Below are 25,949 nucleotides of genomic sequence, written 5' to 3' on the forward strand. Positions count from 1 at the left end.
TGACTTTGTCCAAGATGAATTACTGGCCTACTTTCTGTAGAACCGCCCAATGTTTGTTATTTTGCTCGATGTTTACTTGAGAAAGGAGTCCGTTCTACCTCAAAGGACCAGGGTAACTTTCCTCAACCGTTCCTCAAGTATGCAGATCACACAACCTCTAGCTAGACAGACGGAACTATTAGCCCTCAAGACTGTAGATCAAAATGGCATGGGGATCTGTTTAGAAATAAAGATATGAAAGAGAAGAACATAATAATTCAGCAATTAATCTACATAACTTGAAGTAGGCTTGAAAGCAGAAAAGGGATTATGTTGGTAATTCTATTGGGTCCCCATGATACAAACAGAGAATTTTGTTTTCAAAGTCTAAATCAAAAACGTTGGTTTTACAATTGCACTTATAGTTTCCAAAGACTCAACTACATTTCCTATTTCGCAATTTCTATCACAGTTGTGATGGAAATTGCGAAATAGGAAGCGCAGTTCATTGTCTTTGACATTAAAAAGGAAGTCGTCATTTGAAGGAAAAAAGAGCACATTATCATTTGCTGATTGGGTAGACTGCAAACAGTGCACAACCTTTACTACAGTGAGCACTTCTCTTCGCTTTAGTTTATGCAATGCAACAGGGAATTGCCACCAGAACATTCAAGCATATCAACTTCTGATCGGTAACAGACACACTGAGTGTTTGTCAACACTTCCAACTTTCCAAGGATACTTCTCGATACAAATGGCATTTCTCTTTGCTGCAGGAGCTGCAGCTTTATTGGCATTAAAACTTGTGCAAGACACAGAGGTGCATCATATCTCTGTTGCAAATTCAACCATTCAACCCATTGTTGTTGTTGTTGAAAACTCCAGGGGTAAAAATCAATCGATAATAGAAGCAGGGGAGTTTGTGCAATTCACGGTGTCATGTAACACACCCATATCTATCAAAGTGAGAAAGCCGGAGAAAACTACCTACGACGCCGAGGTGAGCGATTACGAACGTCGCAATTTCATTGTGAGAAAAGCGACAACAGGGGAATTGGTCCTCGTTCGAGCTCAAAAAGGGATGCAGTGGGAAGTTGAGCCTAACAGAACTAATGTGAGTACATATCATTCATGCACAAAATAGATTCACTTGTGATTATATCTTAAAGAGGATATTACTCCAGTTTTAGGAACCTGTTTAGTATTATCATGTCAAAGGGGTCTATGATCGAGTCAATGTCCATTAGCATTGTTTCGGATATGGAGATGACTGGTAAAAAGCAAAATCAGATGAAATGTTCAACAACAAAAAATGTCATTGCCGTTGGAATTTTGCGATCCAATTATTGTTGACATAAATTTCGATACATATTAGATTTTCATTTTATGTCTAATATTATAATAGTACAGACTTGAAAAGTTTATACTATAAATGCTGGCCTAAATAATGTTGTGCATAAGTAATATTATAAAAGCTACAGTCCCTATCTAATTGATACTGTTTGCTACTGAAACAGGAGGACTTGGGAATGGCACGTGTTCGACATGTCACAGAAGGGGAGCTGTATTCTTCATGGAGTCATCCACAGGGTCGTCCATCTTTCTATGACGGGAAGAATAACTCTGATTATTATGCATAGGCTTCCAGCCTCTAAATCTAGTCTGGTAAATGACAGTGGTAAAGTGGCGTATCCAGGGTTCTCTGGTGAGAGGGGCAAGGACAAGGGGGGCTGGGGGAGGGGGGTTAAACCCCCTTTAGTTTTTTATGTGTGTATTTTTGAGCAAACCCCCCCCCCCCTTTTGTGTTTTTGTTTTTATTATTATTATTTAAAAAAAAAAAAGTTATGCTGATGACTGACCTAAACAAAAATTTCTACACACACAAAAAAAGAAAAAAGTGTCCTCTTACCCCCCCCCCCCCCTGCTTGAAAAAATCCTGCTTACGCCACTGTCCGGAAGAAACCTTCCCTATTACGTAAATATCAAATGGGAACCTATCCAATACGTAGCAAGGTCTGGAAGGTTGACACATCAAATTTTCATGAAAAATGCTTGAGATAAAGTTGAGTATTTGTAAAAGAATGTAAAAGATTATGGCTCTGTTTTCCTGTTTTTTCTGTTCTGTTTTTCTTGCAGATCCAGTATTACAAACAAGTTTAGATCATCAAGTCATACACCCTTTCTTTTTAACTTCTTATACTCAGGCACTCAGCCCATCAAATCTAAGATCAAGGTGACTTTGTCCAAGATGAATTACTGGCCTACTTTCTGTAGAACAGCCCAATGTTTGTTAATTTTGGTCGGTGACTTTCCTCAACCCTTCCTCAAGTATGCAGATCACACAACCTCCAGCTAGACAGACTGAACTATTAGCCCTCCACACTGTAGATCAAGTCCAAAATGGCATCTGGTTCTGTTTGAGAATAAAGATATAAAAGAGAAGAATATTGTAATACTGTACAAACAATATCTTCTCCTGGTATTTGCTCCAATAAATACATGCATGCACAATGTTTATCAGTTAAAATCTATATAAAGTGGACTGTTAAGAATATTTGCTGTCATTGGTCCAAATTACTGTTCAAGCATACATTAGATCTAAAAATCCTACATTAAATATGCATTGGAGAGGGCTCTAATAAAAGGTAAATTGTCAATGACCAGGAAAAGCCTTCGGTTTTATGATTAACATGGTTAATGTAATGCTTTGCATTCCCTGATTTGCCATATGGTAAATTCTTTGTCTCACTTTTCCATCAGCAAAGACTCCGAGGCCTGAATTCACAAAGGAGGTTTGTCGACAAACCTAGGTTTATGTGCGTCACAGGGGCGTCGCCAAAGGGGGGGGGGAGGTGCGACACCCCCACCTGTCAGGATATTGTCGGTAAAATTGCGCTGCCGTCGGGAAAAAGAGAAAAGGGGAGGGAAAAAAGAGAGGGAAAAAAAGAGAGGGCAAAAAAGAGAGGGAAGAAAAGAGAGGGAAAAAGAGAGGGAAAGGGAAAGAAAAGAAAAAAGAAAAGGAAAAGAAAAGAAAGAAAGGAAAAGAAAGGAAAGAAAAGAAAAGAAAGGAAAGAAAAGAGAAGAAAGAAAGAGAAAAAAGAAAAAGAGGAAGGAGAGGAAAGAAAGGAAAAGAAAGAAAAGAAAGAAAAGGAAAAAAAGAGTGAAAGGGAAACAAAAGAAACGGGGGATCAAAGAGAGGAGAGAGAGGGGAGTGGGAGTAAAAGAGAGAAAGGGGTTGTTGGGTGGAGTCGTCTAGTCGAGGGAGCAAGAAAGACACGGGTAAATATGTCGCTGTATCGGGTCAGCTGTGTCGGTATTCTTGCTCGATCCCTCGTGTACTATATCAATGCAGAAGTTTGAAGTCGGTGAGATGTATATTGTCGGTAGGCCGACAAGTTTTTTTCCCTACGAACTGTGACTTCTTATCCGCTGTGACGACTTCGAGAGTGACTACAACTACAATACTTGTATTTTCTCGAAGTTTCACTTTACTATAATATCAGCTAAAGAAATCAGAGGTTTAAAATTGTCGGGGAAACTAAATTCAAACAAGGTTTAAGAGTCAACAACGGTACGACGAATCGTCTTACTTTCTCTAATAATTTAAGGAAACGTCAAAGCTTTCGAGCTTCGCGCGAAAGGGGAGAACTGAATTCAGATGAATAGGGCTTAATAAGATTCGAAAACGGTACGATGAATCGTCTTCCTTTCTCTATATTGTGATAAAACGCATAAAATTCCGCGTTTTGCGCGAAAGGGGGAACTTCAGTTAGACGAGTCGAGAACGGTACAACGAATCGTCTTTTTTCTCTAATGATTTAAGGAAACGTCAAAGCTTTCGAGCTTCGCGCGAAAGGGGGGAACTGAATTCAGATGAATAGGGCTTAATAAAATTTGAAAACGGTACGATGAATCGTCTTCCTTTCTCTATATTGTGATAAAACGCATAAAATTCCGCGAATTGCGCGGAAGGGGAAAACTTCATTTAGACGAGTCGAGAACGGTATGACGAATCGTCTTCTTTCTCTAATAATTTAAGGAAACGTCAAAGCTTCCGCGCTCCGCGCGAGAGGGGAAAAATGAATTCAGATAAAATTAATAGGGCTTATTTAGAGTCGAAAACGGTACAACGAATCGTGTTCTTTCTCTAATAATTTGAGGAAACGTCAAAGCTTTCGCGCGAGAGGGGGAAAATGAATTCAGAAAAGAATAAACAGTCGAGAACGGTACAGCAAATCGTCTTCTTTTTTTATAATAATTTAATGAAACGTCAAAGCTTTCGCGCTTCACGCGGGAGGGGGGGGGGGGAGGACTTCATTCAGCCAAGGATTACCAGTCAAAAACGGTATAATTAATCGTCTTCTTTCCCTAATAATTTAAGGAAACGTCTAAGCTTCCGCGCTTCGCGAGGGAGGCCCATCACCCACACCCCCCTAATGAGCGCGCTTTTAAGTGATCTCTTGCTCACTACCTCCCCTTTCCTAAAATAAGATCCTAGCTCCGCGCCTGCATTAAAATATATAGCTTTGATGCTGACTAAATTGAAGAAATAATTCGTATATTTATGTCGTCGAGGAAAATGACCATTTTGCGCATATGCAAGTACTATAGATAGTCCATAGGAAAAACAATTTAGCCTTCAGCCCCAGGTTTATAGGGTTGAATTTGTAGATATTAATTATTAATTTTGTCGGTAATTGGTGGCTAGTTTTGTCGGTAATCGTTGGCCTTTACACCCCCCCCCCCCCACTGAAAAAGGTCTAGCGACGCCCCTGGTGCGTCATATGACGCATTTTTACAGACCAAGGTTGTGTAAAAACGCGCGTCGAACGCACATATGGTGACGCACAAACCTCCTTTGTCCTTCGGGCCACATAGTCTAGGAGGTTTTTCTTGATAGGCATATCGGTTTGCTGTGTGCAGACTTGTACACCCATTAATGGCATTTCTACCAAGGCTGGTGTCAGCGATGTATGGCCTTTTGCACATTTGAAACTGAGTAGTGACTACCACCTCACTTTAAGAGGGTTTGTTCAGCAATTAATCTACATAATTTGTAGAAGGTTTGAAAGCAGGAAAGGGATTATGTTGGTAATCTTATTGGGTCCCCATAATACAAACAGAGAATTTTTATTCAAAGTCTAAATCAAAAAAGTTGTTTTTAAAATTGTATTAATAGTTTCCAAAGGTTCGACTGGATTGTGAAATATCAGTGTGGCTTAAAATAAATGTGATGGAAATTGCGAAATAGGAAGCGCAGTAATTGTCTTCAACATTAAAGGAAGTCGTCATTTGAAGGAGAGAAAAAGCACACTATCCTTTGCAGATTTGGTAGACTGCAAACAGTGCACAACCATTACTACAGTGAGCACTTCTCTTCGCTTTAGTTCATGCAATGCTACAGGGAATTGCCACCAAAACATAGAAGCATATCAACTTCTGATCGATAACAGACACACTGGGTGTTTGTCTACACAATTCCAACTTTCCAAGGATACTTCTAGATACAAATGGCATTTCTCTTTGCTGCAAGAGTAGCAATAATTGGAGCTGGAAGTGCTGTAGCGGCAATACAACTCATGCGACACTCAAAGTCAAAGGTGCATCATATCTCTGTTACAAATTCCACCCTTCAACCCATTGTTGTTGTTGTTGAGAACTCCAGGTGTAAAAATCAATCGATAATAGAAGCAGGGGAGTTTGTGAAATTCACGGTGTCAGATGATGCACCCATATCTATCAAAGTGAGAAAGCCGGAGAAAACTACCTACGACGCCGAGGTGAGCGATTACGAAGATCGCAATTTCATTGTGAGAAAGGCAACAACAGGGGAATTGGTCCTCGTTCGAGGTCAAGAAGGGACGCAGTGGAAAGTTGAGCATAGCAGATCAAAAGTGAGTTCCGGTCAGGCGCGCCGGAAGCAGTTTGGGATGGGGGGGGGGGGCAAACGTTCCAGGGGGCTCACCTTCCAGGGGCAGTAGCGTAATGAGCAAAAACGTTTGGAAGCCCCGGCAGGGGGTCAAGGGGCTGAATGAGCCCCCGAAAGCTCAGCGTTTTTAGGCATTAAATTAAGGTCAGATAAGCATATTTATATACCTTAATTGTGACACTGTTAGGTCACTAATTGGTGGAGAGTCCAGGGGGCAGAGCCCCCGGAAGCTCAGCGATTTTAGGTATTAATTAAGGTTAGATGAGTATCCAGGGGCACTATTTAAGGCAATTGATGTGGTCCGGAAGCTAAGGGTTTCAGGTATTTAATTACGGTCAGATGAGCATTCAGGGGCCCGCCTTAGGGCCCCTGGTGGGGGTTCAGGGAGCAGAGCCCCCGGAAGCTCAGGGGATTTTAGGTATTTAATTACGGTCAGATGAGCATCCATAGGCCCGCCTTAGGGCCCTTAGTGGGGGTCCAGGGGCAGAGCCCCCGTAAGCTCTGGGGATTTAGGCATTTAATTACGGTCAGATGAGCATATTTTGATACCTCTTTTGTGACATTGGCAGGTCTCTAATTTTGTTCTCTCTCTCTCTTTCTTTCGTTTCTTCTGTAACATACTTTTTCAAAAAGTGAGGGGGGCTCGAGCCCCCGAGCCATTTCTTCAGGCCCTGACGTAAAGGCTTTTAAATAAGCATATTTTTCGCTCGACTGTAAATTAGGGAATTTCTAAATTTCCAACAAACTCATAAAAGGTATATGACTAAAAAAAAATTGAGAAAAAATACAGGAAAATCATGTCATTTCATCATTGGTATCGAATAAGAAATACCCTCCCCCCCCCCAATTAGTAAGCCAGTGTTCAGGGGCTCATGTCTTTTCACCCCTATAACAAAATAACACACACGCTTTCCCATCCTCTCATAATATTTCCACGATATGCGCGCATCGCTATTATAAAAAACCTCTATTGATAAATATAGGTGGCATGCGGAATGTTTAGAAAATTGAATTCCTGTTAACTTTCCTTTTCTTTGAATGGAATTTTATATGTGATTTAATTCCGGTTTTTATTATTGTTATGTTCTTTTGGGTTTAAAATACAAACCATCATTACTCCTGTACTGCATTTCTTTCTTTCTTTTTTGGGAGGGGGGGGGGGGCGTTTTGGTGGGCAAAAATGCGTTTTGCCCCCCTCCCCCACTTTTTTGTTTGGGGGGGGGGGAGGGCAAGTGCCCCCCTGCCCCTCCCCACATCCGACGCCTATGGTACCGGTACATGCCATTCATGCAAACACAGGGCGAAAATCCCATAGAGACCAATTAATAGAGACCATTAGACAAATTATATTGGTCTCTAATGGTTTCTGTTGGAGTCTATCGGTTTCTGTTGGACCCATAGAATATAATCCCATAGAGACCATTCAAACCTTCATAAACCAACATAAACCAATACAAACCAATAGGACCAATACTCAATAGAAACCAATTGGACCAATAGAACCAATAGAAACCAATAAGACCAATAGAAAACAATAGGACCGACAGGACCAATAGAAACCAAGACCAATAGAACCCAATAGGACCAATATAAACCAATAGGACCAATACTCAATAAAAACCAATTGGACCAATAGAACCAATATAAACCAATGAGACCAATAGAAACCAATAGGACCAATAGAAACCAATAAGACAAATAGAACTCAATGGAACCAATAGAAAACAATATGACCAATAGAAACCAATATATCCAATAGAAACCAATCTCATGCATATTCATGATTCTTTTACACGTGTTCACAGAAAAATACATTCATCATGATTTGCTAAGCAAATTATGACAATGCACATCAATTTTGTGATTTGTATTTTCCTTCGGCAATTATTAACCAATAGATTATTTTGTCTGATCATGTAACAATTACATTCACGTTTTAGCAATAGATATATTGATTATATGATTACTAACCAAGAAACAACATGCATGTTTATTATATAATGTTTGCACAAGCCTGTAACACTTTAAAGGCTACTCTTGAATTCACTTCAAATGATCTTTGTGATGGAGTTAATGCAATGGAGATTAGAAGATTCATATTGGTGGACATTTGCTAATATCGATTATGAATTATCAGTTTATCTTCTACCCGGATCGATTTACCAATATAAGCCTATGGAATGTGGGACCACTAGAAACCCATAGAAAAATCCCTAATGGACCAACAAGAACCCATAGAAAATACCTAATGGACAAACAGAAACCCATCATAGAAGAATCTAAAGGACCAGCAGAAACCCATAAAAGATGTGAGTGGATGTTGGTCCAATAGAAGCTTTCTATTTGTCCATCAGCATTTTTCTATGGGTGGGTGTGTGTTGGTCCAATAGATATTTTCTATTGGTCTCTGTGGGTCCAATATTTCACTTTTCCTATTGAAACCAATAGACCCCAATAGCTCTAATGGTTTCTGATGGTCCAATAGGCTATTGAATCCTATTGGCATTTCGACCTGGAAAGGTATAGACCAGTTTTGGAAACGCCCCCCTCAAAAAAAGAAATGGAAGCTCTCATTACCAATCATGTGAAAGAATTTTAACACTACCGGTCTTTATCTTTAAGATGATAATGCTCGAGTTTGAGCAACCTGTTAAGGATTATAATGTTAAAGGGGTCTATGAGTATGAGGCAATGTCCATCAGCATTGCTTCGGATATAGAGATGAGTGGTAAAAAGCCAAATCAGATGAAACGTTCAATTACAACAACAAACAAACTAATTATTGTCATTACCATTGTAATTTAGCAATCCAATTATTGTTGACATTTTCTATACCATTACCAATTCGATTTTTTACTTAATGTCTATACAGAATACAGACTTGAAAAGTTGAAAATAGAAATGCTGGCCTATAAAGAATCATTATAAAAGCTACAGTCCCTATCTAATTGATACTGTTTGCTACTGAAACAGGAGGATATCAGAATAGCACGTGTTCGGCCATTCACAGAAGAAGACCTGTATGCTTCACAGAGTAGTCCACATTGTTCATCTTTCTTTGACGGGAAGAATAGCTACAATTATCATACATAGGCTTCCAGCTTCTAAATCTATTCTTGTAATGACAGTGGTGAAGTGGCGGATCCAAGGTTCTCTGATGAGGGGGGGGGGGGTTACATCTAAAAGTTCCCTGACAAGCAAAAACAAGGAGGAAGTACGTACAGTGTGTATCATTCTTCTTCTTCTTTTTTTGCTCTCCCCCCTCCCCCAATTAAAATCTCTTCTTTGGCCGCCTGCATGTGCCCCCCCCCCACCTTGTTGTTCAGACACCTTCTGTAACTTTTTTCATAAAATCTTGTATAGATCATACCTAGGAACGAATTTTTTTATCATTCCTTCAAAGGAAACCTCGACCTAACGAATAAGTGTAGGTATGCTCACTATACTGAAAGATGAGATGCATTCCTGCCTTTTGACGTAAAATATTCCTTAGAAAAGTTTACAAGAGATATATATTTGGCATGTTTATAATTACAATGCCATTCAGCATGTCATGGCCGCAGTAATTTTCTTGATAATGTGATATACCAGGCAAACTTGTACATGTACATGTATTATGCACCAAAGCTTTACCGGTAGTTGGAAATACAATAACAAAGCTTTTACTTATCAATGAGGGAAATTGTAGCTGTGAAGGTAAACAAAAAAATGATGAAAAAGATATAAGAGGGGAACAATTGTAACTTGTTTATTTAAAAATACTAACATATATATAAAGCAGTTGACAAATATTTGATTTATGTGAAACCTTTATCCCAGAAGAGCACCAACTTATTTATGGAATTTACGTTCTGAAAATTGTAGTACAAAGGATAATAGTAGGTGAATGGAATACTAGTACTTCATCACATCACACACCTGCGAAGGAAGCATCCATAAATTTGAATACATTTACTCGATTAAAGGCTATGCATAGTACGTCGCATTACGTTCAGGAGAAGCTTTCTCCTAAATATTATGTGTACATGTAGTTGCCTCCCCCACATACATGTATATTGACAAAAAACCTGAGAATTATACCTTGCCTACCACGAATGTCACAAATATTGTAAATTCTAATTTCCATTATATACACTGATCTTTCAACCCCCCTTTTTTTCTTCAAATTTAAAGAACGTAAAGTAAACAAGATGAATTGCCTCAAGAATGAATTTCACATGTTCTGAATGATGTACCGTAAAAGACAATCTGTTTTTTTTTTTGGTCATTAAATGAAGAACCATAGTTACAATACTTCGTTAAATGTATAGTTGTATAGTTGTATAGTATAGTTGTATGTTGCTGTTGTAGTTGTATAGTTGTATGCTTAATTAAATGTAAAGTTGATGACCGTGCTTAAGCATGTCAACCTGCGTTACTTTTGTACAAATATTGCTGTGGGTGTACAAGCTTTTTAACAAGTAAAGGCCCGGTCTCACCGCCAGAACTTTGCTGGAGCGTTCCTGGAGCGGTGAAAAAATTCATCACCGCTCGTAACCGTTCGCCACCGTTTAACAGAAGTTGGCCCCCGTTAAGGCAACGCCGTATACGCTCGGCCACCGCTGATGGTCCCTCCTACCGCTCCGAAAGTTTTGAGCTGCACAAAATATTGCGAGCGGTGAGGAGCGGGCAAGCGGGCACCGCTCCAACAACGCCCAGTCAAAGTTTGGCACCGCTAGAGGCAAGTTCGTGGACGCTTTGGTCCGCTAGGCCAACGCAGAAATCTTGAACGCTGGACCACCGCTGCTTCGCCAGCTTTGCCCGGGCGGTGATTAAACGTTACACAAACTTTGGTGGAGCGGTTGTAAGCGTTTTACGAGCGGACACGAGATTGCTGGAACGGTGTCGGGCGTTGAAGCAGCGATCCATTGCGGTGATGAACTTTGGTTTGGCGTTGGTATGAAGGTGTGGGAGCGGGACCAACGCTCGCTACCGCTCGCTACCGTTAAACCGACGCTAAAGCAACGCCGGCTTCAGCGATGCACCGCTAAGGCAACGCCCGTGTTTTCGATTTGTTTCCCATTTTGTGCGCGGTGACGAGCGTTGTCGAAATTCGGCCCCCTCTCCCTACCGTTCAAGGAACGCTCCAGCAAATTTCTGGCGGTGAGACCGGGCCTTATAATTATTCCATGCAATTTCACACAAGTTTGTTGAAAGAAACATATTGAAAAGATAAGAAATCAAGTAAAGAATTTTAGTTAAGCGGAAATTCGTCCTTTTAAAAAAAATCTTACATTGTGCAAGATGTGTCACTTAAATATCCTTACTTACACACATGTACATGTACATCACATGTATGAATGATTTTCTTCTCAAAAAAAAAATCTCTATAGGGCTGTAAATAAACTTACCCATTCGTTTCCCATTGTCTATGGTCCTCCACCCTCTTACTCAACTAAAATCGTTCGTCTTAAGTGATATTTTCGTGCTATAAGCCTAATATTATTTTCCTGAACATAATATGCTCAATAAAATCTATCCTTGAATATTAAATGACACTGCCTTGATCGTTTTGGTGGCTACTTATCCGCATCTTTACTTTTCTAAATCTTTCATGATATTGATGTGTGATGTTGCCATTGTTATTTGTATGTATTGCATTTGTATTTTAACACTGTGAATATCTGATTGCTTTGTAAAACATATACATGTAATATCGGCCTCAAGCTGCTTGTCATGTTGATTTTTTAATGAACCAATGCAATTCAATTCAATATGTACTAGTAAATCTTGCTTCTTTTTTTACACTGTAAACCTCAAATCTTACAAATGTTTATAATGTGAAACCACAATTTCAATGCTTTGTTTTTGTTTGTTTATTTCCAATTTGTACAGTTGATTACAAGGTATATGTATACAATAAATGTGAACCATAGGGTTAAAATCTTCTAAAAACTTGCTTCTTTCCTTTGACACTTTTGTTGTAAGCTGTACCCAATTACACTCTGAGTCTCTGATCATGTCCAATGTAAATGTAATGTATAGTTGTATAGTTGTATAGTTGTATAGTATATTTGTATGTTGATGTTGTAGTTGTATAGTTGTATAGTATAGTTGTATGTTGCTGTTGTAGTTGTATAGTTGTATAGTATAGTTGTATGTTGCTGTTGTAGTTGTATAGTTGTATAGTATAGTTGTATGTTGCTGTTGTAGTTGTATAGTATAGTTGTATGTTGCTGTTGTAGTTGTATAGTTGTATAGTATAGTTGTATGTTGTTGCTGTAGTTGTATAGTTGTATAGTAAAGTTGTATGTTGCTGCTGTAGTTGTATAGTTGTATAGTATAGTTGTATGTTGCTGTTGTAGTTGTATAGTTGTATGCTTAATTAAATGTATAGTTGATGACCGTGCTTAAGCATGTCAACCTGCGTTACTTTTCTACAAATATTGCTGTGGGTGTACAAGCTTTTTAACAAGTATATTATTCCATGCAATTTCACAAGTTTGTTGAAAGAAACATATTGGAAAGATAAGAAATCAAGTAAAGAATTTTAGTTAAGCGGAAATTCGTCCTTCTTTTTAAAAAAATCTTACATTGTGCAAGATGTGTCACTTAAATAACCTTACTTACAAACATGTACATGTACATCACATGTATGAATGATTTTCTTCTCTAAAAGAAATCTCTATCGGGCTGTAAATAAAATTACCCATTCATTGACATTGTTATGAACAATTGAGTATATTATCTAGAAATTGTGTGATATGAATGCACAAGTATCGTTAAACCTGTTATTGACTCGAACAAAAAGAACTTATCTTTCATTTCCAGACCTAACCTTCAGCTTATAGAGGTTCATGCACTTACCAAGTTTTATAAGAGAGACAGGGCAAAGTTAAAGATAAACTTGAGTTTTGGTAAAAAAAAGAAAATTAATTCTCACAGAATCTAATGAAACTTACACTGAATGTTCAAGGTTACAAATAAATGTCATTCACCAAACAATTTTGGAAGAAAGTGTATACTGGCTGAGTAATGATCATAGAAAGATAAGGAAGTCAGGGTAGTACTATAGCCCCGACACCATGTGTGTTGTCCCATATACATCTTTCTGTGTAAGTGATTGTTACTTTATCAAGACCCTGCCAAATTATGATGATTTTGAAGACTCCAAAACCTTGCATTACACACCATTACTTACACGCTATATGATCAACTTTTCTGATCCATTCCACACCTTTTCCTTCACAATGCAATCGCATTACCAGAACTCAAGTTTATCTTTAAAGTGATTTCCTCCAGCTATAGACTAGACTAGGATGACAAGAATTAGTACACCAGAATAGATGAATCAGGCGCGTACGCAGGGGGGGGGGGGGGTATGGGGTTAACCCCCCCTTGATTTTTTTTTATGTGTATGTTTTTTGTGTATGTTTGGAAACCCCCCCCCCAAAAAAAAGTGTCCTCTTACCCCCCCCCCCCCCCCCCCCCCCCCCCCCCCCCCCTCCCCCCCCCCCCCTCTTCCTTCTGCGTACGACACTGAGATGAATATATGACAGGAACCAAGCTGGGGCCCGTTTCATAAAACTTTCTATCTATAACAAAATAATGACGAATTTCTATGATAAATTTGCTCTCAGCCAATCAGATGCCTTGATTTCAGTAGCTTATAACAGTAGCTTGTAACTTGTTATTGATATCAAGTTTTATGAAACAGGCCCCTGGATATTGTCGACTGACTTTCGCTGTTCATGCAGACAGGTGACTCAATGAACATCAAGTGGAAACAGACTTTCCTGTATTACACATACACAGACAGAACAAGGGAGCGATTATACTATAGGGTCTGGCGTTATAGTCAGTACTCTCTTAGCATGCTTAGTGTTACTGTTAAATTGACTATTCTATCATGACTATTCTATCATGCGGTTGGCTTTTGGAAGAGGTTCCAAATTCCAATTTCATACTTTAATTTGATGCAATAAGTTACAATTTGTTACATTAGCATGATTAGTCTCTATTACAATTTACATAGACTATTCATTTTCACATCCTCAGGATCATTTGGCAATTGATTAGGCCTTAGCTTTGGTTATTCATTTTAGACTATATTTATTTACTTCTTTCAATTACCATGATTACTCAACGCAACGTCAACCTAGGTCTATAGTCTACTATTACTAGTGAGGCTATATTCTGAACCCGATGTATAATTCCTTCTTTCTTTCATCTGTGCTCTGCACTGCATTTACCAAAGTATTCCATCTCGTGTGTTCCATAACTTCCATTTGTTCTAAAAAAAACCTCATGGATCTCGCGTGATGCTTTAGTTACGTTTAGGCATCTCCACTTCTGGCCCGGGAATTCTAATAAAACATGATTTGATTTATTTATTTATTACACATATTTATACAGGGTATCTCATTCAGATTAAAAACTGGTCTTCCAAAAGGCCTAGCTGTCTCAATAAAAATACACATATATACAAATATATAAAAAAGCCCCGGCGGGTGTCAAGGGGCGGAGCCTCATGAAGCTCAGGGGTTTTAGGTATTTATTAAGGTCAGATGAGCATCCTGGGGGCGGAGCTAGCCCCCGGAAGCTCAGGGATTTTAGGCATTTAATTACGGTCAGATGAGCAAAATTTGATATCTTATTTGTGACACTGGCAGGCAGGTGGGGTCCAGCTGGGCAGAGCCCCCAGAAGCTCAGGCGTTTTAGGCATTTAATAACAGTCAGATGAGCAACCAGGGGCCCTTGTTGGGGTCCAGGGGGCAGAACTCCCCACCCCCCCCCGAAGCTCAGCGAAAAATCACGCCATTTCAACATGTGTAAATCACTGGTATCGAATTAGAAATAAACCACGTTTGAATTTCATTTTGAGGGAACTGCCCCCAAAGGCCACCCCCCCCCCCTATCAGTACGCAAGTGCGAGGGAGCGTAGTGAATGAGAGGGTTGAAGGTGACGGAAGTGACTACCCCTCACAGGTTTTTGATATTATGTTGTATTAAAGAATTATACTCCTTAGCAAAACTATAGTATAAAAACAAGCAATATACTTTTTTCACACTTCAACTTTCTCGGTATTTATACATTTTGAAGGATATTATGCAAGGGAGCGTAGCTACCGAGTGAGAAGATTTTTGCATTTTTATTTGTCTAAACGCTGCACTCTTGGGCCCTCCAGAGCCTGTGTTGCAGTCTTTAGTCAGTATTTGCTATACATTTTTTTAAAGCACTTTTTCAAATTTTGAGCGGGGGGGGGGGGGGGTTGACGGGGACGTGTCCCCCCCCCCCCCCCCCCGTCCTCCCGGGATCGCCGCGCCCCTGCCAGCGAGGACCGTCTGTCAGTGAAGGGGTAGCCGCGACATGCGTCAAGTGTGTGCGTGACGAATTAATTATTGTGACGCCTTTTTGCTGTTTTTGAAACTCTGCCAAATTTATGATGATTTTATATGACTCCACAACCTTGCATTACACACCATTACTTACATGCTATATGATCAACTTTTCTGATCCATTCCATACCTTTTCTTTCACAATGCAATCGCATTACCAGAAATCAAGTTTATCTTTAAGTTACTAAGTTTAACCCGAATTAAAACAGTGGACCTGGTATATGTCTCACCTTTTCCCGTTTGTTCGTAAAGGAATCCCGGAAAAGAATAAGGAAGGGCTTCCGCCAGTTCCGCCTTTGAATAAATTAGGCCTAGGCTAGGCTACTATACACTGTGAATCTTTATTTTTTGTATGCTCTATCCATGGACCTACTTGTATGTCAATGCAGGGAGATGAGAGTTTAAACTCTCATCTCCCTGGTCCATGCCTCTACCAACGAAACACACAGCTAGTCAACAATTAAATTATTCATACCCTTGTAAATTAGATATTTTTGGTGTTCTTTGTAACTCAAAAATGAAATATGCACAGGTTAATTTAGGGCCTTTGTTGAAATATTTTTAGAGGTTACATTCTCAAGAAACATAAATCAAGAAAACTCATTTCTTAACAAAGTCAATAACATATATACATCAATGACGGGGCACTTTCAAAATTACAAAACTTGGCAAGGATATGAATAATTTAGTTGTTTAACTGAGAGTCACCATCACCCCTACCCAAAAATATGAATATGTTTGCATAAAGTTAACTAAGAGTTGCATTGTTGATTGTGACTTGTTCAGTTTATGCTTCAATATGACTCAATCTCTGTATCTCATTATTTTTTTCTCTCTCAATCTTGCCCTCCCCATCACGTTTTGTTTTGCTGTCTCTCATATTCTCTCTCTCCCTTTCCCATCTCTCCTTTCTCTCACTCCCCTCTCACTTCTCCATCCCATCTCTCTTTCACCCCCCCCCCCCCTCCCTCTCTCTCTCTCTCTCTCCTTCTCTCTCGCTGGCACACACAATTTTAATTAGACAAAAAGTAACCATACTACCAGTATACTATTATTACTCTCTGGCATCCAATACAATAACAATTTAATTTGTAAAAATCTGATAAATGTTATAACATTAAAATTTGTATTTGTACAGTATACAGACTGATATATTGAAATATGGCAGTATATAGTATAGAACCAAAAAGAATGCATGATTTAAACACAGGAACGTACATGCATTGTTGGGTAATTCCATAAATTAAGGACCAACTTTGTGACTTTTTTGGTGTCCCACTTACATAAGGAACCCACACATATTTGTGGCTCTGAGTAAAGACTTACATAGTGGAGTGAGATTGTAAAGTGATTTCCAAGCATAATATTGCATCCTCATACCTAGAATCACTTAAAAGTCTCACTCCACTATCTAAGTTTTTACTCAAGAGCCCAGTACAGGTATGTTCCTTATGTAAGTGGGACACCAAAAATGTCACAAAGTGGGTCCCTAATTTATGGAATTACCCACTCATGTAAGTGCATCCCAGATTAGAATGCGATGTGCCACAAGGTAATTTATAATGGTTTATCCACACATGAGAAAACTACAGTGTATTTTTTCTTTCTTTTTTCCTTGGTTTTTTTTAAAAGTGTAAATGAATGTCGAGGGGAGGATGGAAATAAAATCGCTGCGTGCAACAAAGGTCTTTTTTTTTTTTTTATTTTTTTTTTTTACTGGTATTCAAATAATTTTGCTTTATTTACAGAAAATATCGTTAAAAGACTTTTAATCATTTTGCAATTTATATCTGATTTATAGTAATGCAACAAAGGTCTTATGCAACAGTACTGCACATTCTCACTTTCGGTTTGTTATAAGATACTGAAACGTGGAGCTTCTTATGCCGACACCTTTATTTAAAAAAAAACACTGCAGTTTACACTGCATCAAATATGGAGAGCCATAATTTAGTGATGCACAATTGTATCTACAAGAGAACCAACTCCTAAAAAGGAATATCAAGAAAAGTGAAATTTGCACTACTTAAATTAATGTTTAAATTAATCTCAGTACTGTACTTATGCAGTACCTTAGCAGCGTCTGAATCAATGTTTTTTAATCAGCCACACAATAGAGATATTACTCCATCTCCCCTTAATTTTATGAATAAATGTTCCTCTTTTTATTGTCTGAACAATCAGGATGAGATATCAGTTAAAGTGTACCTATCATTAAAACATCTTTTGCTTTTGATGTAAGGGGTTCCATGTGGCTATGCTGTATTAAAAATTATGAGCATCAATTATTACTAGCTCTATGTACAAAGAGATATTGCAATTCAAGTGGAATCTCAGTGAAAAGTAAAAGGTTCTGTTTGAGTAGACAAGTTAATGCACGCGTATGCACATGCATAGAAAAAGTCTGACTTCAGTTAGGTGCGCACCCTACAAGCAGGTTTTTTGTTTTCCTTTATTTTCTTCATCCTCCTTAACCGTCTACCTATAGAATGGAGAGCAAAGTTTTTTTAAAGTTGATTTTATACACTCTAGCTATAAATTGACTTGTTCTTCTTCAGGTAATGGATACATTTTATTGTCTGAGCAAAGCTGGCTGCATACGTGTATAAATACAGCAGACACCTGTTCAAGCACCAAAGGAAACCCTAACATACAGAACACATTATTCATTGGGTGATTGCATGGTACAATTTAACATTCACTTAAGTGAGTACTATTTCTTAGACACTGGCCACACATTTCAGAATTAGGCACCAGGGGAGTGGTAGATCCGTACCACTGAACCACAAAAAAATGTAGAGTGTTGTGAAATTAATAGAGACAGAAAATAAATTATGATGACTACAATGACATTGGTAGCCGGCAGGTCACATATGAAGAGCTTAATTCCAAAAGGAGTTAAATCCACTTTTGATGAAAATTGAGTTATTGATGTCAGAACATTGTTCACTGAAGTATCCGTCTTTCAATAAATTATTCACCTAAATTTTGGGAGCAATTATGACAAAATGTACCTTCCAATATCACTTTTCTATAGACGCCTGTACAAAATCTGGTAAACAATTTCTTTTTTCTCTGAAGTTACAGAAATGGATTTAGCTCCTTTTGGAATTAAACCCTTCATATACCGAACTGTACCAGCAATTATCGCTTATCCTGCACACACGTTATAGGCAGCAGCCATTATAACAGGGAGAGGTAGATACAAGTGGTACAGTCTTAACGATGTGGCATGCGTTACGATATGATTCAAGTCCATCCTAACGACCCTTCCCTTGGTGAGGCTCGTTGTGCGCTGGTTGGCCATGGCACCGAGGTAAGTCATCTGGACCCGAGAGCAGCTGGGGCAGTGCGGGTAGAAACGGTAGTCCGACTGATGGGGGCGGAAGAACTTGGAGAGGGTGTGGAGGATATCAGTTCTCTTTGGTAACTGTTGAAATAAGGAGAGAGCATTTATTACACATCGAGGGGTCAGTGACACAAAGACGTAACTACATTTTGAGAAAAAGTGGTTTATGTGTCACTGAGCACTTGGGCCTTAAGGAATTAAGTCTACGTTTCATTAGCCATTGACTACAATGGGGTTTTGGGTGGAGTTAAGTCACTGTGTTTCCTGGAAAGCCCACATTTTCTGAACATTTTGATATCAAATACTCATTTTGGCAAAAAATGGAGTTACGTCTTTGTGTCACTGAGATATAGAGAAAATATATCTAAGGTATCATCTAAATAACATAAAATTAATGATGAAACAACATTATGACACTTGTGATGCAGTGCTTTAATTAGCAAAATTCACATGGATGTACCTCTCAAATTCACAGTTTTGTCTTCCCTTTTGTAGGATCAGCAGTTACGTCATGTTTTACAAATTACCAATCCAATTTCTTTCAGGTAATTCCTGCTATAATTTTCATCGCTGAATTAAGAGCCATATAGTACAAAGAAATTCACACACTGTGACACAGTTCCCACAGTTTACATTTCAAGACATATTGTTGGCCTTCTGAGGCTTCTATTTCCATAGTTTTTGCTCAAAGCGTTGCAACCATAACATCGTGTCAAATAAATATTTCCAAACCCGTGGAAAGCCCAGGGCTTCAGCGCCCTTTTAAAAAAACTCTTTAGAGAGCGGTAGAGTTAGAGAGAGAAATAGAGAGATAGAGAAAGAGAGAGAGAGAGAGAGAGAGAGGGGGTAGAGAGAAAAGCAGATAGAAAAATAGCCATATTGCTTGGGAGAATATACAGAGCACATACTGTATACAGCACAAGAGAAACAAGACAGATAAAAACCAACTGGCAGTAACAAACATGACAGAGAACCAGACAAAACAAAACAAACAGACAAACACACAAAATATGTAGCACAATTACTGAGGGTAAGAGGAGAGAGGCGGAGGACGATACTAGCGTGAGAGTCTTACTGATAATGGAGGTTGGTGATCGGCAATGAAGCTCTTAGCAGTCCTGCGCTTCCCACATGTGTGGCAGCCATGCCGACTTCCAATAGCTGCTAATGTTGCTTTCTTGCCACTGCTGGCGTAGTTCTTGGTGGCTGGGATACCTCGCTGTGCGAATGCCCCTTCAGACAATACATAAAGTAAATATATACATCAGATATATCACAATGAGAGTATTCTTATGTCAAGCCTTCTTTAATTGTGTTCATGTTTTAAAGTCGAAGTTGAGTTTTGGTCACAAGTTTCTAAAGTTTCACATTTTCATAAAGTCTTGAGCTGATCCTAGCTCTGTCAGTCTCTAACTAGGCGTTGTGGCGTGCGCCTGTAATCCAGCTTAAAAGTGGAAGTTACAAACTGGTTCAGCCGAAACTGAGTCACGTCTTTCGGATGGTGACGTTTAAAGGTCGGTCCCCAGACGTAAATAATCATATCTGATTGATACACGTCTGTAAAAACCAAATACACACACACTGGCTGTGTCCGGAGCAGCTATAGTACAGAGCCTGTGGGGTGCAGTAGACTGTGCACTCAGCATAGTCTCTTAGTTCAGACACTCTATTACGCACTACGACAGACAAGGGATTGTGCCTGCAGATTATACTTTCATAAAGATGTGTAATATAGAATCTGTTTTGGTGGATGCCAAATTCACAGATACATCAATATTACCTGGTTTAAGAATAGTACTGGGTAGAACAGATGCAAATTTTCCCCTGAGTAGTTTGAATATTGCAGCAGACCCAACTCCATAGCAAACTAGATCTGAAAACCTAACATCTAGTCCTCTATATTCAGATACTGTCAAGAAAGAAAAAGAAAAGAAGCACTATTAATGAAAACCTAATAAATAAAATGACAAAAAATGAATGATAACAATGAAGATCATACATAAAACAAGAAGACAATGACGATGGGGGTAATCTTGATGCATTATGTACTAAAACAACTGTATATCTAACTTTTAGAAAATTGTGGCCCAAGCCGCACAACCATACAGACAAAATTGCTGAATGATACCCCTTGCAAGAATGTTGCCAACTTGATCTATTCTTATTGACTTTGCAAATTGCAACTGATTATTACATATTTAGAATATCCCTGTCAAGTATGAGCTTTTATTATTGTAGGCAGTAAAGGCTTGTTCAGATACATGTATGATGCGGTCAACCGCTGCAAAAAAATGGCTCATTTAAAAAAATGTGTAAATGAATGGCAACCACAGGCAGAACAAAGGGCTTGCACATATTCAATGTGTTATAAGATACAGTCTGAAATGTGAAGCCTATAACACTAGTTACGTCATCATTAAAAAACGCCCCAGTTTTGCTGTGTCGTGTCTGAACAGAGCTTAAGGCTCTTCTGATGCCTCTTTCTGCTCTGCTTGATATCTAAGTTTGAGCTCTTTAGCACACAACTTGTCCAAGAATTCAGCTTTTTGTGGTATTATTACCACTGACTATTGGAATTATAGGAGGAAGACATATAGGAAGAAGGAGAAGTAGGGGCGCGATAAAATGTACTTCATGGTTTGAATGGGGAAAAGTGTACACAAACCTAATACTCTTACCATTACAGTTTGAATAAGTAGCTAACACTGCAACAGACGTAGCAATGCCTGACACAGCCACAGAACACAGACCAAAGGCAGGAGATAGTACGTGAGAGGACGTTACTAATAATGGCTTAAATACACCAATCTGTAAAGATAAAAGTAATACATTAGGTTCTTCTATTTAATCCACATATGAGAACTACATGTGTCAAACTGTCAATTCAATATACTAGTACTCACAATGTTCTGGCCCTGGTAATTTTGCTACTAATTTTTTTGTGATGGTTATGTTAATCTTCCAAGCTACATTAATAGGGTTATGAGATATTCATAACTGTCAATTTTAAGTACTTTGATTCAATTACAATTGCACTTTGAAGTCATTCATGAAGAGTAATTTGTTAACATTTGTTGGGTCATCACCTTTTCAACAAATTTGGAGTCAATCAGATACTATGGGTAAGTTTTGTTAATTTGTTTCTTAACTAGAGTTAGATTTCCTCAAGAACTGTTGTCCTTTTTATTTAACTTCTGTAAAGACACCTACTTGTCTTCTTGAATTTTATCATACTTCCTGGGGAGTGTTTCACAAAGACTAAGATGGACTTTAAGTTGGACTTGAATATGGCAGGCCGTTCATACTACTGTCTGCTCTCACCATTTAATGGCATTTGTCTCTCAAGGGACGTAAAAATAATGGTCACAAATTTACAGAGTTTATATTTTTTGATAATTCATTATTGGGGTAAAAAATATTATCTAAAGATCATTATTGAGAGATCAAGGGTGAGAGCAAACAGTGTCATGAACGGCCTCCCATATTCGATCTTAGTCTTTGTGGAACACTCCCCTGGCCTACCTAACTCAACCTTAATTCTCATAACACTATATTCTGGTTGCCAACTATGCAAGATCGCAAGTGCTATGTTTTTTTTCTATTCTTACCTGAAAGACTCCAAGACAGAGAGGGAAGACGATACAGCCCAGACCCCAGCTCACCATACACCCATACATCTGATCGTTGCTACCAGACTGGAAGGTACTCGTGTAAGAATCCTTGATGAATACCCTGATGCACTCTGTAAGGTGGCTAGTATGCGGGTGGTTATGGTCACATGTTTCTGCTACCTCTACATGGTGTCGCGTCCATGTCATTGTACTGCAGGGGAGAGGAGGATGTGAAAGTGAGAGGGAGGGTGCTCTGATGTTTGCTCCGGCAACAACTGTTCTAGGCTTTGATTTGTCAAAAGAATAGGATTAGCACAAGGAATAAAGTAAAGTTTTGGTCGGGTCCAGAGTCAAAGGCAAGACTTTGTTTAATGTACAAAATTACCGCAAAGCAATCATCACAGAAGCAAGAGGTAAAGGGGAAAAATGGGGGGGGGGGGGGGAGGGAGAGAGATAGACAGATATGAGGAAGATAGGGAGAAGAAAGGAGACTGATACTCACAGTGATAGGGATTAGGGAAAGAAACTAAGAAAGAGACAGAAAGGAGTATGAGGCAAATAGAAAGACAGAGACAGAGACATAAGAGAGAGAGAGAGACAGAGAAAAGGGGGGGGGGGGGGTGGTTGAAACATGACAGCTTCCTCCTCGCACCAATATCTTATAACATTGAGTGAATGGAACCTAGAGATAGCCCATAAATAAATAAATAAGAACAAGAAGTGCCCTTGTCGGTGCCAATTTAGTAAAATGAGGTTCCAATTCGCTGAGATTGGATGAATGTTCTGCGTATGCACTAAATGTAAGCTAAAGTTCTATGTGGCGGGCCCGCCTGCAATAGTATTGTAATTGTGCAGCGGTTTGTTGTGAAACATGTGAGAAAGTGTATAATATAATATCTTGGTTTTTAGGAAAATTGCTCCAAAAGAGAGACGAAAATTGACACAAAACATGTAAGAAACATAACAACTTTTAAATCATGACCATTATTTGAACAATTGATGAAGATTTAGATCTAGTTAATTTTCGGTATGTTTTAGTAGGGTGTCTGAACAATTTTTCAATTTTCAATTTGGGATTGTTTTTCACCATTTTTGTTGGATATTTGAATGAAAAAATGTAATCAGAGTAATACATTTCAAATTTCAAGACTCACCGATGTTCCTATCAAAAGATACAGCCCCTCAAAAACCCTGCAAAATTCATAGCATTCTGGTCAGAATGGACAAAAAAGTGGTTCATGCCGAGTTATCATTTTTTGCTCAACAACTACATTCTAATGCATTTAATAGGCTATATGCAAAAAGTGGGGGAAGGTATTTTCAAACTTAAATCCTACGTGATCCCTTGGGGCTAGCGAAAAAAAAGAACATCCAACATATTCCTTACGATTTGAACTAATTATCCCTAGGGGGGTCGATTCTCAAAAGTTGGAAATCTCCCGAGTTGCCATGGAAACACATTTAAATCGCTGTTTTGACCAAGATATTTTTAGAATTCCGAGATGCAGCCCCTTTGGAAATATGGGGATTCACCTGCTCTTTCATATGACACCTCATTTATTGAGTATCACCTTCAGGATCACAACAGATTAAGGTTTGAATCTAAATTTATTTTTAAAAACTTGACCAATTTTGCAATGCACATAGACTCTATAGGGATGTGTGCAATGTCATTGGGAAGGGTTTTATCACACAAAACATGGTGCGTGTTCAGACACCCTACCTAGTTTTAGTAGGCCATGCCGGACTTACGGGTAAATGGATACGAAAGTTCACTAGCGCAGCTAGCGCCTAAAGTTCTACTTCTAACTGTTAGATCTAGACCCCTTCGTGCAGAGTGAGAGTCACACTCACAGAGTGTCACAGTGTTGTAACTTGTACGAGAGCTCGAGAGATCGAGAGTTGACATGAAAATAGATCTAGATCTAGATCTATGAATTTGTGTTTTGTTTGATTAATTCAAATTTCAATCGCAACTTTAATTTTTAAATTTTTTTAAATTTATCATAGATCTAGACCTAGATCTACATGTAGCTCTCCTAAGAATTTCGGAAGGACTTAGTTTGGTGATTTTGTGTTTGGAAAAGGCACAGTATGTAGAGTCTATGTTAGTATTGGTGCCAGTGTCGGTGCGGTGCGGCGCCAGTGCAGTGCAGTGATGGCGGCACTGAAGTCCCGATGTTGCGCGCTGCATGTACCATCCACTTACCACACAGAATTTCCAATATGTGGGACTCACCTCCTGATTTGGAAATGTTGACGGCTTTTGGGCTGCCTCAAGACTGAAGTTCTGAACACTGGACCCCTGTGGACTTGCTTCCTTCAAATTCTTAATTTTCAGCTGATGATAGGAGTCCCGATGATACAAAATTGCCCCAACTGAAGGGAAACTTCGTCTTCATTGGCTAGAAGTTCGAAGGGTCTTGACTTTGTTTACTTTGATTTTGAAAATTAAAAAGATGCACGTGTTGTACGCATGCGCAGCTAGCTTGCTTGGAAGAAAAAAGTTATGGCAGGTTCTGGCTCCTCCCCCATTTACATGTATTTCACTTTATCTATTTATTTATATATTTTGTTGAACTTTTTTGTATCTATATATTCATTTATTTATTTATTCGTTTATTTATTCATTTATTTATTCATTTATTCATTCATTACATCTACAGGGTGGTTTCATCAGTGTTTGCAACACGTTTACAAGAAGGCCCTGTAAATTAACAAATATAATACATGCATTCCACAGGCATCCAGCAGCTAGTACTTTAATATAATTGTTATAACTTTACATTCGTACAAGTCTTCATAGGGTTAGCATGTTTCTAGGGAAAATTAATAGAATATTTCAATAAAGCTTCGAGTTGTTTGCACGGATTTGAAAACAAATCGATCAAACAAACAATTAGAAGCAATTCAAGCAAACAATATACAAGACAAAAATTGCAACCCATATCAATCAAAGTTAGAAAGGTTGTCATGCAGCCCTAACGTAGCTATCAGGTTTAGCACCAGAGCCCGCGAAACAACTTTTTTCTGTACATTACAAATTTTACAAGCATATATATGCGCAAACAAGGGCGGGGGGGAGGGGGTGTCGTAAAAAAAAATCCTTCTGGATGAGGTGTCAGTTTGTCAGATGCCCCACACAATTTGGGGGCATTTTTTTTTCTCGTTAAAGAAGTGTCCCTTTTGCAGCCAACATTAAATTCTGTAGAACTTTGCAGGAGTTTCGAATATGTCATATATGCCTGTGTTACTGTTAGCAGTGTCCTAGTATTCAAATGATGCAAGGAAACCCGTTTCCTTTCTAGACTTCCCTGTCAGACACTATTGAGTGACTGACTGACATCTTTTTTTTCTTTGGTAATAACATATGAATTGAGCTGTTACAGGTAGGCCTACGTGATCATTTGTCTACATCAATGACCCACTGATTGTAATGGCCAAAATTAAACTGATTGAATCTTTTTGCAGCACAAACGTACGACCATTCGGTACAAGGGTCTGAACATCAGACTATTACTTAGGTGATTGCAATCACTTATGTCGATTCGACAACAACAAAAATCTATTTTCAAACCCTTTGGGTCGGTTTTCGGTTCGAGGGAAGTTCTAAATAAGTATTGTCTTATAGCAAATGCTTTTGGAATTTAACTTTTTCATTTTTTGACCTGCAAATGGGACTTAGTAGTCTTATGGACAAAAT

General features: G+C 38.8%; 1 protein-coding gene and 2 long non-coding RNA genes across 5 annotated transcripts; 2 read left to right on the forward strand and 1 right to left on the reverse strand.

The window, feature by feature from the left end:
• The first annotated feature begins 240 nt into the window (after window positions 1-240).
• Window positions 241-9,656, forward strand: LOC105436928. 2 transcript variants are annotated; one of them, XR_970407.2, is made up of 3 exons: window positions 254-1,093; window positions 1,497-1,644; window positions 8,882-9,656. It is a non-coding gene; the product is annotated as an uncharacterized LOC105436928 (long non-coding RNA). The 2 variants fall into 2 exon arrangements; XR_004063726.1 differs by lacking the exon at window positions 8,882-9,656 and having other exon boundaries at window positions 241-1,093; window positions 1,497-1,765.
• Window positions 9,657-16,881: 7,225 nt separating this feature from the next.
• On the forward strand, window positions 16,882-17,185 carry LOC115923019. Its single transcript, XR_004063727.1, has 2 exons — window positions 16,882-16,971; window positions 17,101-17,185. It is a non-coding gene; the product is annotated as an uncharacterized LOC115923019 (long non-coding RNA).
• Window positions 17,186-18,257: 1,072 nt separating this feature from the next.
• On the reverse strand, window positions 18,258-24,719 carry LOC105436927. Of its 2 annotated transcripts, none has more exons than XM_030983015.1 (6): window positions 24,456-24,719; window positions 22,244-22,457; window positions 21,314-21,443; window positions 20,416-20,544; window positions 19,711-19,868; window positions 18,258-18,716 (listed from the first exon to the last, which is right to left on the reverse strand). In XM_030983015.1, the coding sequence occupies exons 2-6, from the start codon at window positions 22,451-22,453 to the stop codon at window positions 18,438-18,440; spliced, it is 906 nt and encodes a 301-aa protein (XP_030838875.1). In that variant the 5' UTR covers window positions 22,454-22,457; window positions 24,456-24,719; the 3' UTR covers window positions 18,258-18,437. The 2 variants fall into 2 exon arrangements, with proteins under 2 accessions (XP_030838875.1, XP_011661294.2); XM_011662992.2 differs by having other exon boundaries at window positions 18,260-18,716; window positions 24,486-24,718.
• Between the last annotated feature and the right edge of the window lie 1,230 nt (window positions 24,720-25,949).

The sequence above is a fragment of the Strongylocentrotus purpuratus genome, unplaced genomic scaffold (genome assembly GCF_000002235.5).
Source record: "Strongylocentrotus purpuratus isolate Spur 01 unplaced genomic scaffold, Spur_5.0 spur5_scaffold_13, whole genome shotgun sequence".
NCBI lineage: Eukaryota > Metazoa > Echinodermata > Echinoidea > Camarodonta > Strongylocentrotidae > Strongylocentrotus > Strongylocentrotus purpuratus.